General features: G+C 42.3%; 1 protein-coding gene across 2 annotated transcripts in view; it reads left to right on the forward strand.

The window, feature by feature from the left end:
* LOC131204958 (pre-mRNA 3'-end-processing factor FIP1-like) overlaps positions 1-15,714 on the forward strand; it is a 46,113-nt gene that overhangs the window by 15,889 nt on the left and 14,510 nt on the right. For both annotated transcript variants that reach the window (XM_058196670.1, XM_058196671.1), the window contains exons 5-11: positions 769-827; positions 1,644-1,754; positions 5,373-5,503; positions 7,965-8,089; positions 9,621-9,726; positions 12,368-12,533; positions 14,882-14,939. In XM_058196670.1, the coding sequence (XP_058052653.1) occupies positions 769-827; positions 1,644-1,754; positions 5,373-5,503; positions 7,965-8,089; positions 9,621-9,726; positions 12,368-12,533; positions 14,882-14,939 (756 nt within the window). The remainder of the gene's footprint in view (positions 1-768; positions 828-1,643; positions 1,755-5,372; positions 5,504-7,964; positions 8,090-9,620; positions 9,727-12,367; positions 12,534-14,881; positions 14,940-15,714) is intronic.

Genomic DNA, 15,714 nt, shown 5'->3' on the forward strand with positions numbered 1-15,714 from the left:
TTGAGATTAATGATGCTTTGCTTGTTTAATTTATCCTGCCTCTATTATTTTTATAAATGACTCAAGAAGGTGAACATGTATAATATTCCTTCCTCCTCTATTTTCCACATAATCCTGTAAGGTGGATTAGGCTAAGAGAGACTTGAGTGGACCCAAATCACCCAGGCACCTTTCATAATTAAGGTAGTAGGAGAACTCAACCATCTCCTGATGATTGACCCAAAGTCACCCAGCTAGTTTTCACACCTAAGGCAGGACCAGAACTCATTGTCTCGTGGTGATTGGCCAAAGTCACCCAGTTGGTTTTCATGCTTAAAACAGGACTAGAACTCACCATCTCCTGGTGATTGGTCCAAAGTCACCCAGTCACTTTTTCATGTCTAAGACAAGACTGGAACTCGCCATTTTCTGGTTTCCAGCTGATCAAATTTCTGCTGGATGTACAAAGTCATTGAAACAGCTTTCAGTTAAACCAGAGTGACTCAACCTGACACCATCCAGATGGGCAGGACCTCCGCTCTCATCATTCCTGAAAGCCAATTAGAATGGAGGGAGGGCACTACCAGCCCTGCAGTGTTGTCTCTGCAAAGAAGATTCCACTCGCCCCTTCTCCTGGGTCAGCCTGTCCATTCAGCCAATGATTGGAACTACCCAGTGATGTTTTTCATGCTGTTATTGTTTGATTTGTACTGGTTTAAGTCTGGTAAAGATGAATGGAGCCAAACCCTACATAGATTGCCCAGAAGATCTGTCTTCATTCTCTTTTAGGGGGACTCCGATGAACCTGAATCTAAAAACGGGTCGAGGCTATGGAGCACCAGCCACAGGTATGAATGGAGCTTTATTATTATTATTATTTATTATTATTTATTTGATTTTTATACCGCCCTTCTCCCGAAGGACTCAGGGCGGTGTACAGGCAGAATAAAACGAACAATACAAAATACAATTAAAACGGAATTTAAAAAACTTATTTAAATTAGCCTGAAAATTTAAAAATTTACCATACACTAAAACCCCATTTAAAATTAATAAAATTTAACATTTAAAATTCAATTTAAGCCAGCCCCGCGCGAATAAAAAGGTGTGTCTTCAGTTCACGGCGGAAAGTCCGAAGGTCTTTATTTTTGGTTATCTTTTTTTCTTTGGGCAAATGAATACTTTATTCTGAATTAATGTTCAATACAATCAAAATAGCTTGTAAGCCTATCTCAGACCATATCAGGCTTTGTAACATATGCTATTAATTAATTAGGCTTATTTAATGAGCATACTGACTCTTCTTTCCTTCCCTCCTTCCTTCATGTCCTTTCCCTTTCATATTTCCTTCCTTCCTTCCTTCCTTCCTTCCTTCCTTCCTTCCTTCCTTCCTTCCTTCCTTCCTTCCTTCCTTCCTTCCTTCTTCCCTCACCTCTACTTGCCATTGTTTTCGCCATGGAGCAAAACAGTGCATTGTGTTGAGAAAGACACACACACATACACACACAAAGCTATTTTATTTGCAAATGGGCAGAGCTCAGGAGCTGAAGCTAAATTTATCCAGGAAGAATTTTCTGGTTTTTCGAGCTGCACAGTTTCTTCACCCTGGAAACAGTTCCGCAGGCCGTCTTAAGCGCTAACCATCTGCTTTCCTTTCTTCAAAGCCAAGTCGCAGCCTAAAGGTATTGATTTAGAGGCTTCGGGGAATATTAACGGCTTGCCAGTAATCGAGGTGGATTTAGAATCGTTTGAAGACAAACCGTGGAGGAAACCAGGTGGGGCCTCAAAGTTTCTTGTGGTAAATATGATCAACGGCTTTCTTTTTTTCCCCCCCTGTAATTTGGTTTGGTTTGGCCCGGCATCGCCAGTCCTTGATGAGGTGGGACAGGTGGATACAGTCTCCAATTTATGGGCATGCTCTCCATAATGTGTGCTGAAATCTAAGAGCAGCGCTATCATTTTGGAAATGGGGAGATCTTTTTCTGTGTAGTCTGACCATCTGATTGGTTCACTTGGGTTTGGATAAATAGAGTCCTTGCGGATTTTACTCCGCTAGTCATTGCCGGCTCTAGGGGGCACTGCTCATCTCCATTTCAAGGTCATTGAGCCAGCGCTATCAGAAAACAGTTCTGTGGTCATGTGGCCAGCATGACCTCACAGAGCACTGTTACCTTTCCACCAAAGTGGTACCTATTTATCTACTTGCATTTGTATGCTAGGTTGGCAGGAGTGGAGCAAGGATGGAAGCTCACCCTGTCATGTGGTGCTTGGGTCTCAAACTTGGGCTTAAAACCCAATGTCTTAACCTGCTGCTCCTTGGGGTTGGACAGCTCAGCTCAGCCAGGGATGGGCTTTTCAATCATTGTAGCTCAGCTTCTGAGCTTTGCCTTGAAGCAAGAATTTCTCCTGGCTTTTTTTCTTGTTGCTCCTCATTTAGAAACTGAAATGAGGATAACCTTGAGGAAGAAGAGGAAGAGAAATCCAAGTCCAAACCAAAAGTGGAATTGGAGAGAGTCTTAGATGGCACTTTCCCTTGTTCTCTTGAGCGTGAATGCAGTTGCAAGATTGATGTACTTTTGAGGTAGATCTGTCAGGCTTCAAAGCAAGAATGACACACAGTTATTCTTCCAAGCTGTGTTCTTTATTATTTTCACAGCTATAGACCAAATCTTGGCAGGCTCCACCTAGAGAGCATGCATGAGAGAAAGATGGTGAGGACAGCCGCTTCCTAATAGCTCAATAGATGCAGATTAAAGTAGACGCTTGATCTCTAGGCTGAGTTGCCTCTTCCATTTCTGAAATAAATTCCCTTCCATCTAGGGATCCACATTCCATCACAACATTTGTGGACTGCAGCTCTCAAAATCCTTCAGCCATCATGGGTGGACTTCAGCTCCTAGAATTCCACAGTCGGCATGTGTCAGGCTCAAAACCATCTTTCCAGGCTGAGTTATTTATTGTTTTCACACCTATAGACCAAATTCTTGGCAGGCTGAGGACTCTACTTTCTGCATCTACAAAATATATTCTGGGAACTGTTAGGGAGGGGCTGTCTCCATCCGCTTTCTCTCACACATGGTCTCTGGGCTGAGTTGCCTCTTACTCTTCTGGAATCAATCCCCTCCCTCCCTGGGAATCCCCCTCCTCACCACATTCAACATAAGTTCAGACTTGAACATCAAAGAGATGAATACTAAATCTGCTTTTATTTATAGGGTTGCAGTAACAGACTGGTCACTCTCAATGCACCTCCCTCTCCCTGCCTTTCTCCTAAACAGAACTAGGGAGGGTCCAGCCTGAGACGTTTTCTCAAGTTACATTCCTGCTTTGGACTCAGATTTCTCTTATCTAACTTGTATCACTTCCTCCTCAGAAGGTTATTCTCACAGCCCTTACACAAACAGCCCTTGTTGGTGGAATATTTTTTTTAAGGGAATTCCAGAGAAAACATCTTGTTTGGAGTGTGGGGTTTTTGCACCTATCTAATCCAAAGAACCACAAACATAGATGTGAATTGTGTGTCTCCTGTTGCACAATCCACTCTCTGGAGTCTGCAGCCTCTGTGGCTTCCTCTACTCCAGGGATCTCCAAACCTGGCAACTTTTAAGACTTCTGGACTTCAACTCCCAGAATTCCCCCAGCCAGTTACTTTTTTCAACTTTGTTGTCATTTCAAACAGTCATTAATCAACTGGCTCTAAGTGGAGGGGCACCTGTACAAACTCTGGCTGATTTATAACCACAATTTGTGCACCTGCTTTGAATCTTAGTTTCAGCAATCATGGTTATAAATTGCCTCGTTGCACTGAAGATGGGTCCATTCAGATATTCATCAGTTTTCTTCTGGATTATTGCCATTAGCATATGTGTGTGTGCATGTCTTCATACTTGAAATATATTTCACCGTAAATGTTCCCAGATTTCAGGACCTTGAGAATGTTTAAAAGACGAAACACTTATTTTCACCTTCTACGACCCAAAAGGACCCTTTTCATCTCACAATTGAACGTGTCCAGAAATATTTTACAAGAAGAGTTCTCCATTCCTCTGTAAACAACAAAATACCTTATCCCACTAGACTTGAAATCCTGGGCTTGGAAAACTTGGAACTCCGTCGCCTTCAACAAGACCTAAGTTTAACTCATAGAATCATCTATTGTAATGTCCTTCCTGTTAAAGACTACTTCAACTTTAATTGCAATAATACAAGAGCAACCAATAGATTTTAACTTAATGTCAACCGCTTTAATCTAGATTGCAGAAAATATGACTTCTGTAACAGAATCATCAGTGCTTGGAATACTTTACCTGACTCTGTGGTCTCTTCTCATAATCCTAAAAGCTTTAACCAAAAACTTTCTACTATTGACCTCACCCCATTCCTAAGAGGACCATAAGGGGCGTGCATAAGCGCACAAACGTGCCTACCGTTCCTGTCCTATTGTTTTTCTTTTCTTCTTCATATATATATATATGCTTATACCTTTATATACTATATAACCTTTCTGTATGATATTTACATATATTGTTGTGACAAAATAAATAAATAAATAAATAAATAAATAAACAATCACCAACCTAAAGAAAAAAATGGTGCCAAAATAATGGTCCCATCCACTCGTGGGGGTCCTCTGGTTTGCGGGCCACAAAAATGTGTTGGGCTTGCACGTGGCCTATAGACCACGACTCATGAAGGTTACCAGGTGATCTTCAGCCTCCATAGAACCCTAACGAATGTGTCTGATGGTAACAGAAGATGGAAATTATCCTTCAGCAAGATTTGGAATGTTATAAATTTCCACTACAGGAAAAAAAGAAAACCTTGCAATTGTGCTGAACTGTAGCCACAGCTGGCCCGAGTTTTGGTGAACTAAGACAGCAGAGATAATTTGCAATAATGAAAAAGGTCATTAAAATTCCCCATGAGTCATGGAGACGGAGAGAGTCTACCTACGTGGGAGAATGAGGTAGAGACTTGAAGGATTATTGAAGGTTCTTGATTATTCTCCAGATCATCTTTTATAATTCATTTTAACTAGGGAAGGGGTCCCCAAACTTGGCAACTTTAAGTCTTATGGGCTTCAACCCCACCCCCCACCCCTGAATTCACTAGCCAGCCTTGCTGGAGAATTCTGGAAGTTGAAGTCCACAAACCTTAAAGTCGCCAAGTTTGGAGACTCCTGAACTAGGGGTGTAATATGCCAGCATCCCCTTTTGTTCTTTCCAGTAACTTTTATTTATTTTTAGTGGAAGAATCCCGAAAGAAGATTTCTCTGCTGCAAACAGAGGTTGCTCCAAGCCACTTTTCCACTTCAGCCCACCCACCACCCACCCCGGCCCCCATTTCTTTCTGCCTGGAGACCCTGTTCGTCAACACGTTTCGTTTCTTTCCAGGTGCTGACCTTTCTGATTATTTCAACTACGGTTTCAACGAGGAAACGTGGAAAGCCTATTGTGAAAAGCAGCGCCGGCTTCAGCTTGGCCTGGAGCCTTCGGTTCCCATCTGCACCGAAAACAAGATCACGGTAAAATGCAGAGCTTGGAAGTTGCTTTCTTTCAATCGCCCTGCTTCCCAAGGAACTCATCAACGTGCACGGGCTTGGAATGGTTGGGGGACGTAAAAGCTGTAATAATGCACAGGTAATCCTCGACTTACAACAGTTCGTTTAATGACCATCCAAGTTGCAACGTCACCGGAAAAAAGTGATTTATGACCATTTTTCACACTTAATGGCCATTTCAGCATCCCCATGGTCAAAATTTGGATGCTTGACAACTGACTCATATTTATGACAGTTCCAGTGTCCTGCAATCAACTTTTGCATTTTCTTATAAGCGAAGTCAATGAGGAAACCCTATTTACTTAACAACCATGTTACTAACTTAACAACTGAGGCAAGAAAGGTTGAAAATAGGACAAAATTCAATTAACAAATGTTTCATCTAGCAACAGAAATGTTGGGCTCTATTATGGTCGTAAGTCAAGGATTACCTGTAAAAGAATGTCAGTTTTAAATGCAATGAAGATGAAAAGCAAGTCAGGTTCTGATTTTGACATTTTGATCCTTCGGAGGGAGACAAAAGGCAATAAGTTGCTTCTAGCCTGTGGACCAAACCACAACCAAACTTAAGATGCCTGGACTTCAAATTCCCAGAATTCCCCAGTCATCTTCTGGGAGTAGAAATCCACCCATCTCAAAGCATGCTGCCTGGGGAATTCTGGGAGTTGAAGTCCACACATATTAAAGCTGTTAAGGTTGAAAAGCATTAAACTTTTGCTTCCTGTATTAAGATGTACAATTAGAATTAGGGTTATCCCCAGGCCCATCTTCTCTTCCCACGATAGAAAAATGGACGGAAAAAACTGATGGGTTCACTGAGAGAGCAAAACTAATTGTTTCAGTCAGAGAAAAGAATAGATCCAATTTTGTTTCTTTGTGTTCAAGATAGAAAACAGTGAAACCTTAACTCTGGAATTTGTCAATTAGATTAGTGGTTGTTATAGAAATGGCTAGTATCTACTAAGAGTGTGAAAATAAAAAATATTGTATTCTACTGTGGTGAAAAAAGTTGGAAATTAGTGCTTTTCTTTTCCTTTTCCCCCTTATCCTATACTTTTCCTTCCCCTTCCTTTCCCTTTCCCATTTCCCTACCATCTTTATTTTCATTCGTATTTTGTACTATGTTAATCTTAATTAAAAATAATAAAAACCAGAATGTACAATTTTAAAAACTCAGTAGGCCATCTCATGCACTTTCTGAAGAAGACTTGGCAAACATGTACGTATAAAAATAGTAGAAGGCTTTTCAGTCCAATAAAAATAGCTAGCGTGTGAACACAGAAAATTTAGGAATTCCAGATTAAAAATTAGATCCATCTGCATCCCTTCTACAATAGAACTTAACCCTTCTCCACTTTAAGGTGCTTTATAAAGACAGTCCTCGACATACGACCACAATTGAGACCAGATTTTCCATTGTTAAGCAAGGCAGTTGTTAAGTGGGTCATAACCAACTTTATGACCTTTTACCACAGTTGTTAAGCAAATGATTTGCAACTGGTGTCAATAACTGAAGTGAATCTGGCTTTTCCCCTACTGACTTTGCTTATTGGAAACTGCCTGGGAAAATCCCAGATGGCCACCAGGGTGCCAAGCCATCATATATGGAGGTGGTCCTCGTCCTGCAACAGTTCACTTAGTGACTGTTCAAAGTTACATCGGCAGTGCAAAAAGTGACTTATGACTGGTTTTCACACTTATGACCATTGCAGCATCTCGATGGTCGCCTGATTAAAATTCAACCACTTGGGAACCTGACTCATATTTACGACGGTCACAGTGTCCAAAGGTCACGACAACCGTTACTGTTACTAATTTAACAACTGCAGTGATTCACTTAACAACTCTGGCAGGAAAGGTCGTAGAATGGGGCAAAATTCCCTTAACAAATGTCTCACTTAGCAACAGAAATTGTGGGCTCAGTTGTGGTCCTAAATCGAAGACTACCTGTATGTGCCAATGGCCAGATGCCCAAATTTTTGATCACTTGACTGTGGGGAAGCTGCAACAGTTGTGAGTGCGAGGATGCTGCTTATCCAAGTAGCCTTTTTAGCCCAGCTTGATCTAAAGAAGCCTCTTGGATAAGCAGTGAAATGTTGCAAACCAAAAAAGAAAAGAAAAGCCCAGTTACCAGGACTCAACTTCCAAATGGTGGTAGGTCACTTTTTCCAGTTCTGTTGTAATTTCAAGTGCTCACTAAACGAATGGTTGCAAGTCCAGGACCACCTGTAACGGTCAGGTGGTGGCTGCAGAAAAGAATTCCATCTCCTGGAAAGCAGCAGGAGCAGAATAGTTGCTGTCTCCGTTTAAAGTCGACCCCTTTAGTTAGTGAGAAAATGATGATTTCAATCGGAGGAGAAGGAAAAATACCTCGGATTTAAAAGGTCATTGTAGCACTGCAGTGTTTTTTTGTTTTGTTTTTAAGGTTCAACAAGGAAGAACCGGCAATGCTGAGAAAGAACCAGAGAACAACATCATCAAGATGGATTTTAAAACTGATTTTGTTGCCCTCGTTGGTGGAAGGATAAAAGCTGGACCTCCTCCAAACAGGTACTGAAGGGACCCCTCTTGAGTGACTGTTTTTGAGAGCCTTTTGCTTTTTCAAGAGTTTGAAGCCTTTATCTCTGGCTTCCTTATTTGCAAGACTTTCAGCAGCTTAAACTACCTCATGAATCGTCTCAGGCCCCTGACCTTCTCCAGATGAAGGAATCTTAAGCTTCCAAACAAGCTAAAATTCAGGGAAGCCCAGACCCAACCCATCCAGGGAAGACTCATCTAGATGGTCACCCAAACTGTGGCTAGGCAGATGGCCGTGTGCTGACCTGGAGGCAGATCCATCAGGTTTCCCACAATCTCAATCTTACCCCCTCAAAGCAAAGAGTTCAGTCATCTGCCCTTCAAATAGTGTTATTTGAACAAATATTCAAACAAATATTGTTCATTCCATAGAGCCTTGCAGATAGTTAAGACTTTAAAGCATTGTTCGTCAACCTTAGAAAATTTAGGATGTATGGACTGCAACTTGTAGAATTCCTAGCCAGCTTTGCTACCTGGGGAATTCTGAAAGTTGAAGTCTACACATCTTAAACTTGTCCAGATTGGCAAACACTGCTCTAAAGAAAGGATAAGTAGCTCTGGAGATGGTGACCATTTGGAAGTTTGAATGCAGTTCCAGGGAGGGACATCTAATCCCAAAATGGCTGCCACAGTAAGTATGGCTATCCCCAAAAACCATTCATCAGGAGAGAAATTGTCCCATAGATAACTCTCAATGCAGGGGCCGGGATAGCTCAGGCCATTAAGAAGCCTGTTATTAAGAACACAAAGCCTGCAATTACTGCAGGTTCAAGCCCGGCCCAAGGTTGACTCAGCCTTCCATCCTTTATAAGGTAGGTAAAATGAGGACCCAGATTGTTGGGGGGGCAATAAGTTGACTTTGTAAAAAAAATATACAAATAGAATGAGACTATTGCCTTATACACTGTAAGCCGCCCTGAGTCTTCGGAGAAGGGCGGGATATAAATGTAAACCAAAAAAAAAAAAAATATTTAGGAGGCCTAGAGGCATTGAAATAAATAGATTTATTTTTATTTTTTAAAAAACTAAACGGGATGGCGGTTGGTATTGGGTGCAAATCCAAGATACCATGTTGCACACCTCTGCACTAAGTCTTTGGAAGATTTTGAACTTGTGAGCAATATCCCAAGCCGTTTCTTGCTAGATAAAGTATTGTAACACTCCTGTCCATAGCATAGCAGATAATAATGTCCCAAAAAGCAAGATGCAAGTCAGTTTTTGATGGTTTTTTGATAGCAAATTCTGCTTTATGGAATTTTATCCAGACAATTGGGAAGCAAATGCCCATGAAGTTGCACAAAAGAAATTTGACTGTTAATGCATTGGAACTTAAGTTATCATCATCAAATTATGATGGTGTCCTGGTGGATGATGTGCAGTTATCACAACATGGGAGTTGAGTGTGTTTACAGCATCCATTATTCCAATGATGAGCTGTGTTACAGGAAGAACAATGTAATCAAGATCAGCTGCTGAGGCTGAATAAGTTTTCTTTTGGAAACAGGAAACTGGGTGGGACAATCGACGTGATTGGTGGACAGGCTGGCACTATCCGGAGGGTGGAAGGAAGGCGGCGTGACAAACATGCATCTGAAGAAAATCCCATTCAGGTAAGAACTGACAAGTGGACCTCAGGCCTTGCACATGCTTAACTTTCCATCCAGATTGGACGTTCCTGACTGGGGTAAGACTACACTTGGGCAATGCATCCATTTCTGATCACCACGATACAAAACAGAGGTTGAGACTCCGTAAAGTGTGCAGAAAAGAGCAACACAGATGATAAGGAGTCTGGAGGCTAAATTGTATGATGAATGGTTGAGGAAGTTATTGTAAGTATGTCTAGTCCAGGGGTCTGCAAACTTGGCTCTTTTAAGAGTTGTGGACTTCAACTCCCAGAGTTCCTCAGCCAGCAAAGCTTCTGGGAGTTGAAGTCCACAAGTCTTAAAAGAGTCAAGTTTGCAAACCCCTGGTCTAACAAAAAAGAGGATCTAAATCGCCTGTTGATTCATGGGGTATATTCATATCTATGCAGATAATTGCTTTAGTCTGGCAAGATTCTGCCTTAGGCGAACAACAAACTAAGTCTAACAAAGAGAAGGACCAGAGGTGAGCTGATATCAGGCTTCCAATATTTGAGGGGCTGTCACAGAGAGGAGAGGATCAACCAATCCTCCAAAGCATCTGAAGCAGGACAAGAAGTAACAGGTGGAAGATTGTGAAAGAGAGATTCAACCTAGAGCTAAGGAGAAATTTCCTGACACTGAGAACAACTGGAATGGCTTGACTCAAAAGTGGGTGGGTGTTCCATCAATGAAGGTTTTTAAGAAGAAGTTGAATAGCCATTTGTCTGAAAAGGTATAAGGTCTCCTGCTTGAGCAGGGATAGACTAGAAGACCTCCAAGGTCCCTTCCAACTCTGTTATTCTGTTACTCTATATCTTTGTATGCAAAGTTGGATTTTCCTCCTCTTTATTCCATTTTAAAATGTTCCTTCTTTCAAACTACAGTATGTTGAACATCATCTGAAGATCTATCTCAATATAGTATACCCCCAGATCATCTTTTCCTTAAATCTACTGGCATCTACCGACATCCCAGGATAATGCTGCAGGATCCAATCTTAGTTGGTTATTGAGACCAAAGTTTATTCTTCCAAGCTTTTGAGCTCGTGCTGGAGCCCATCGTGATTGTTAAATGACTTAATAGCCAGCCATCAACACCCTAAAAGCTACCCACAATCAGGAACCATATAAATAGAACATAGAATAACAGAGTTGGAAGGGACCTTGCAGGTCTTGTAGTCCAGCTCCCTGCACAAACAGGAGACCTTTTGCCATTCCAGATAAATGGCTGTCCAGTTACGTCTTAAAAACTTCCATTGTTGGAGCACCAACAACTTCTGGAGACAAGCTGTTCCACCGATTAATTGTTCTCATTGTCAGGAAATTTCTCCTTAGTTCAAGGTTGCTTCTCTCCTTAATTTTCTCCTTGATTAATTTCCATCATTGTTCTTGTCCTGTCCTTTGGTGCTTTGGAAAATAGTTTGATCCCCTCGTCGGACCCCATCCCAATATTGGAACCCCCTCAAATACTGGAACACTGCTATCATATCACCCTTAATCCTTCTTTTCACTAGACTAGACATACAAAATGTGTATGTATAGTATATGTGTTGCACTAGAACTACAACACAAATAGCCCAGTCACACACACAGACGTTCCCTGAGGATGGGCTCCAGCACAAGCCTGAAAGCTTGGAAGAAGAAACCTTTGGCCCCGACGGCCAACTCTGATTGGATCTTGCACACCTGAGTGCTGTGATAGGTCTCATCATTCTTATTTCAGTCCTGAAATGTTTCTGCTTCATGAGATGATCTGGTAAAAAGAGGCAAATATTTGTAGCTCAGGTTTGAAATGAAGGGTCCTTCCTACTCTCTGAGCTTGGCTGTTTTCTTGCATGAAAAAATGCACGAAGAAGCATTTCTTCATGATCCAAACTGAGTAACATCATCAGTGAAGAGGCAGTCTTCAATCTGAGGGCTATATATACAGGTAATCCTCGACTTACAACAGCGCTGAAAAAAATTACTTAGGACCATTTTTCATACCTACGACCCTTGCAGCATCCCCATGGTCACACGATCAAAATTTAGATGCTTGGCAACTGATTCATACTTACGATGGTTACTGTGTCCCTGGATCAAGTGATCCCCTTTTACGACCTTCTGACAAGCAAAATCAACGGGGAAGCCAGATTCACTTAACAATTGGCTTACTAACTTATCAGCTGCAGTGCTTCACTTAATAACTGTGCCAAGAGAAGTCGTAAAATGGGGTAAAACTCAAGTGTTTCGCTTAGCAACAGAAATTTTGGGCTGAAGTGTGGTCGTAGGTCGAGGACTAGCTGGCTTCAAAAACTTTCACTCTGAGCAATGAAATCTGAGCTCTGAAATAAATTAGGCAAACGAATGAATGGACAAGTATCTACGCAGGAGATGTTGAAACTTTGGAAGTCTTCTTAAGTGGCCACCGGCATGAGGCATTTCAAGTGTCCTTCAGGGTTGATTTGATTTGCTTGGGTTTCTTTTGAAGTTCAGCTGAATTCAAGACGCAGGATCTCCTTCTCCCATTCTTCTGCAGTCCCACGGTATTGCAGCCTGATGCATTTCCTGGTTTGGGACTTGCTTTAACTATGTTTCTTTTTTTCTTAAAACCTAACCTGTTTATTCTTCTGTGCCCTCTTTGAAAGGTACTTGGAGACCATGGGAGCAAAACTCAGCCTGCTCAGCCCCCTCAGCAGCAGCCATTTGTGCCCCCGGCAGGCCCACCTCCAGCATTAAGTGGGCCTCCGCCCCACTTCCTCCATCCTCCACCGCCACCAGTTGCCTCTGTCCCACCGCCTCTCCATCCTCCAGGTAGGTGTCCTGCTAGTGCAGATACTAAAACCAGAACTAGGACACACAACCATCTTGGTCTTTAAGTAGGGTGAGTTGAGCCAGAAGTCTGCTCTGGCAGACATTTGCAGGAGAATTGCCTTGGGGTTAAAACCGGAGATGCTCTTGCTTTTAAATTGCGTGAGGGGAAGAACGATTTACTCCTTAGCAGAACTCCGTTTCTGCAGAGAAGATTGGAAAGAGGTTTAAAGACCGGCTGGGCGTGGCTGGGCACAGTCATGTGACTGAGTGGGTGTGGCCAACTTGATGTCACTCATGGCAAGAAGGGGGGGGCACAGGTGGGCCAAAGTGGCCGTGGCCAGAGCCTTTGACTTACCTTTGTGCAGCAACAGCAACGGTGATTCTCCGATGCCTCATCTCTTGCTGGGTCTTGCTGCTCGACAGGCAGGGGTTTTAAAAAGATTTTTTGCAGCAGGAAACGGCAGGCAGATACTTTGGCAAAGCAGCTGCAGGCTTCTCGCACCGGCAAAGAGGTGATGGCTGGAGGATTCTTGGGGAGGTGGGGGGGACACAGTGAGGCCCGGCCACCTTTTGGGCCTTGCTCTGGGCTGCTGCCTGCTTGACCTCTGCTCCGCCTCGGGTCCTGCATCCAGCCAGCGACAAAGGGACATGCCGCTTCCAGGCCAGCCCAGCTGGTGGATGGGCGAGCGGGCAGCCCTCGGGGGATTTCCCTGGCTAATTCACATCCTTAATATTACCTGGTGGTCTCCCACCCAAGGACTAAGATCAGGTCCTCTCCTTAGTCTTTCTGAGATTATCTAAAGAAATAAGGAACATTTCCCTTAACGTCGTAAGGCACATCCACATGTAAGCATCAGAACGGCTTTTTCAAAATGTTCCCATTTGATTTAGATTCACACATACATATCTTTGTGATCTTTATCCTAGTTAATTTTAAACTGGATTGTAAATGTGACATGTAGTTCTTCTGTATGTATGTACGTGTACAGTGTGTAGGATAACCATCATTAGTTTCCTGGAAGTAAAGACTCTTTTGTAGAAAAGCATGGGAGAACAATTTGTCCCAGTCTGAGCTACTCGAGATCTGGAGATTGCTGAATCAGCAATGCTGGGAGTCAGTGGATTGGAACCAATGACGGATCAAGCCATTCCTGCTTTTTTTAAGGCATGACTTTTTGCCATATTTTCCTCATTTGAGACAGCCAAGTCCTTCTAGAATCTGCAAGTCCTTAACTTGCAACAGTTCATTGAGTGATTGTTTGAAGTTACAATGGCGTTAAAAAAGTGACCGTTTGTCAGACTTAAACCGTTGTAGCATCCCCATGGTTATGTGATCAAAATTCAGATGCTTGGCAACTGACTCTTATTTATGGCAGTTGCAATGTCCCGGAGGTCACTTTTTGCAAACTTCTCACTGGCAAAGGCAGTGGGAAACTCAAATTCACTTAACAACCATGTTACTAACTTAACAACTGCAGTGATTCACTTAACAACTGTGACAAGAAAGGTCGTGAAACAGGGCAAAACTCACTTAACAAGAGTCTCACTTAGGAACAGAAATTTTGGGATCAATTTATGGTCGTAGGTTGAGGACTACCTGTTCATGGTCCTAGCGAATTCTTCTCTGAAGCCACCAAAATGAAATTGTCCTTCAGATGTTCCTGACCTACCATGATCATCCCGATTGATTTTACATGGATCCATCAGGTGCTGCATGTGACATCCCACCCAGGCACCAACCCCTGGCAACCAGATCCATGTGTCCTGCTTATCTCGTGTTTATCCCATTTATTGTTGCCAGTTGACAGAACAGGAGGAAGGTGCAATGTGGTGACTTGTGGCATCTTGGCAGGGGTGTGTTAAGAAATTCAATTACTGGAATAAGATGGGAATTGTTTTCAGTGGTCCCCAAAGAGAAAGTGCTTGTCATATAGAATAGAATAGAATAGAATAGAATTTTTATTGGCCAAGTGTGATTGGACACACAAGGAATTTGTCTTGGTGCATATGCTCTCAGTGTACATAAAAGAAAAGATACGTTCATCAAGGTACAACATTTACAACACAAATGATGGTCAATATATCAATATAAATCATAAGGATTGCCAGCAACAAGTTATAGTCATACAGTCATAAGTGGAAAGAGATTGGTGATGGGAACTATGAGAAGATTAATAGTAGTGCAGATTTAGTAAATAGTTTGACAGTGTTGAGGGAATTATTTGTTTAGCAGAGTGATGGCCTTCGGGAAAAAACTGTTCTTGTGTCTAGTTGTTCTGGTGTGCAGTGCTCTATATAGTGGCCATCCTGTCTTCTAACGATTATTACTGATTTCTCATCATTAACAGGGCTGTTTCCTCCTCCTCTTGCTCCTCCACCCGCTCTCTTGATTCCAACTCTGGATGGGTAAGTGAAAATTAGGTGGGCTCTCTTGCTGCTGGTTCATGCCATTCGCTCAGCTTATGAATCTGGATACAGGTAGTCCTCGACTTACAACAGTTCATTTAGTGACCGTTCAAAGTTACAACGGCATTGAAAAAAGTGACTTACCACCATTTTTCACATTTTTCACGACTGTTGCAGCACCCCCTTGGTCATGTGATCAAAATTCAGATGCTTGGCAACCAGCTCATATTTATGACCATTGCAGCGTCCCGGGGTCATGTGGTCGATCCCCTTTTGTGACCTTCAGACAAGCAAAGTCAATGGAGGAAGCCAGATTCACTTAAAAACCGGGTTACTAACTTGTCAACTGCAGTGGTTCACTTAAGTGTGACAAAGAAATGTCGTAAAATGGGGCAAAACTCACTTAAATTCTCACTTAACAAAATAAATTTTGGGCTCAGTTGTGGTTGTAAATCGAGGACTATCTGTATTACTAAAACCTTTGCATCTGTAACCTTTTACTGGATGAAGCTGCGCAACGGGGCAAAACTTTTTCAACTAAGGTACCTCAAATGGGCTAAACCTGCAGAATGCTCCAATATCCAAGTTCCATGACTCCTGAGGAACTGAAATGTGGCAATTTTTATCAAACACTTTATGAGATAAAAATGATCATAAAGCAATTTATGGCATAATACCAAATGCCATAAAAGATTTCCTGCACTCAGCTACCCATGTTTGACTGTGCTGTACGGTCCGACCTGGGCTACTTTCAAGGCAGAGACCTCTCCCTGAA

The sequence above is a fragment of the Ahaetulla prasina genome, chromosome 11 (genome assembly GCF_028640845.1).
Source record: "Ahaetulla prasina isolate Xishuangbanna chromosome 11, ASM2864084v1, whole genome shotgun sequence".
Classification (NCBI taxonomy): Eukaryota; Metazoa; Chordata; class Lepidosauria; order Squamata; family Colubridae; genus Ahaetulla; species Ahaetulla prasina.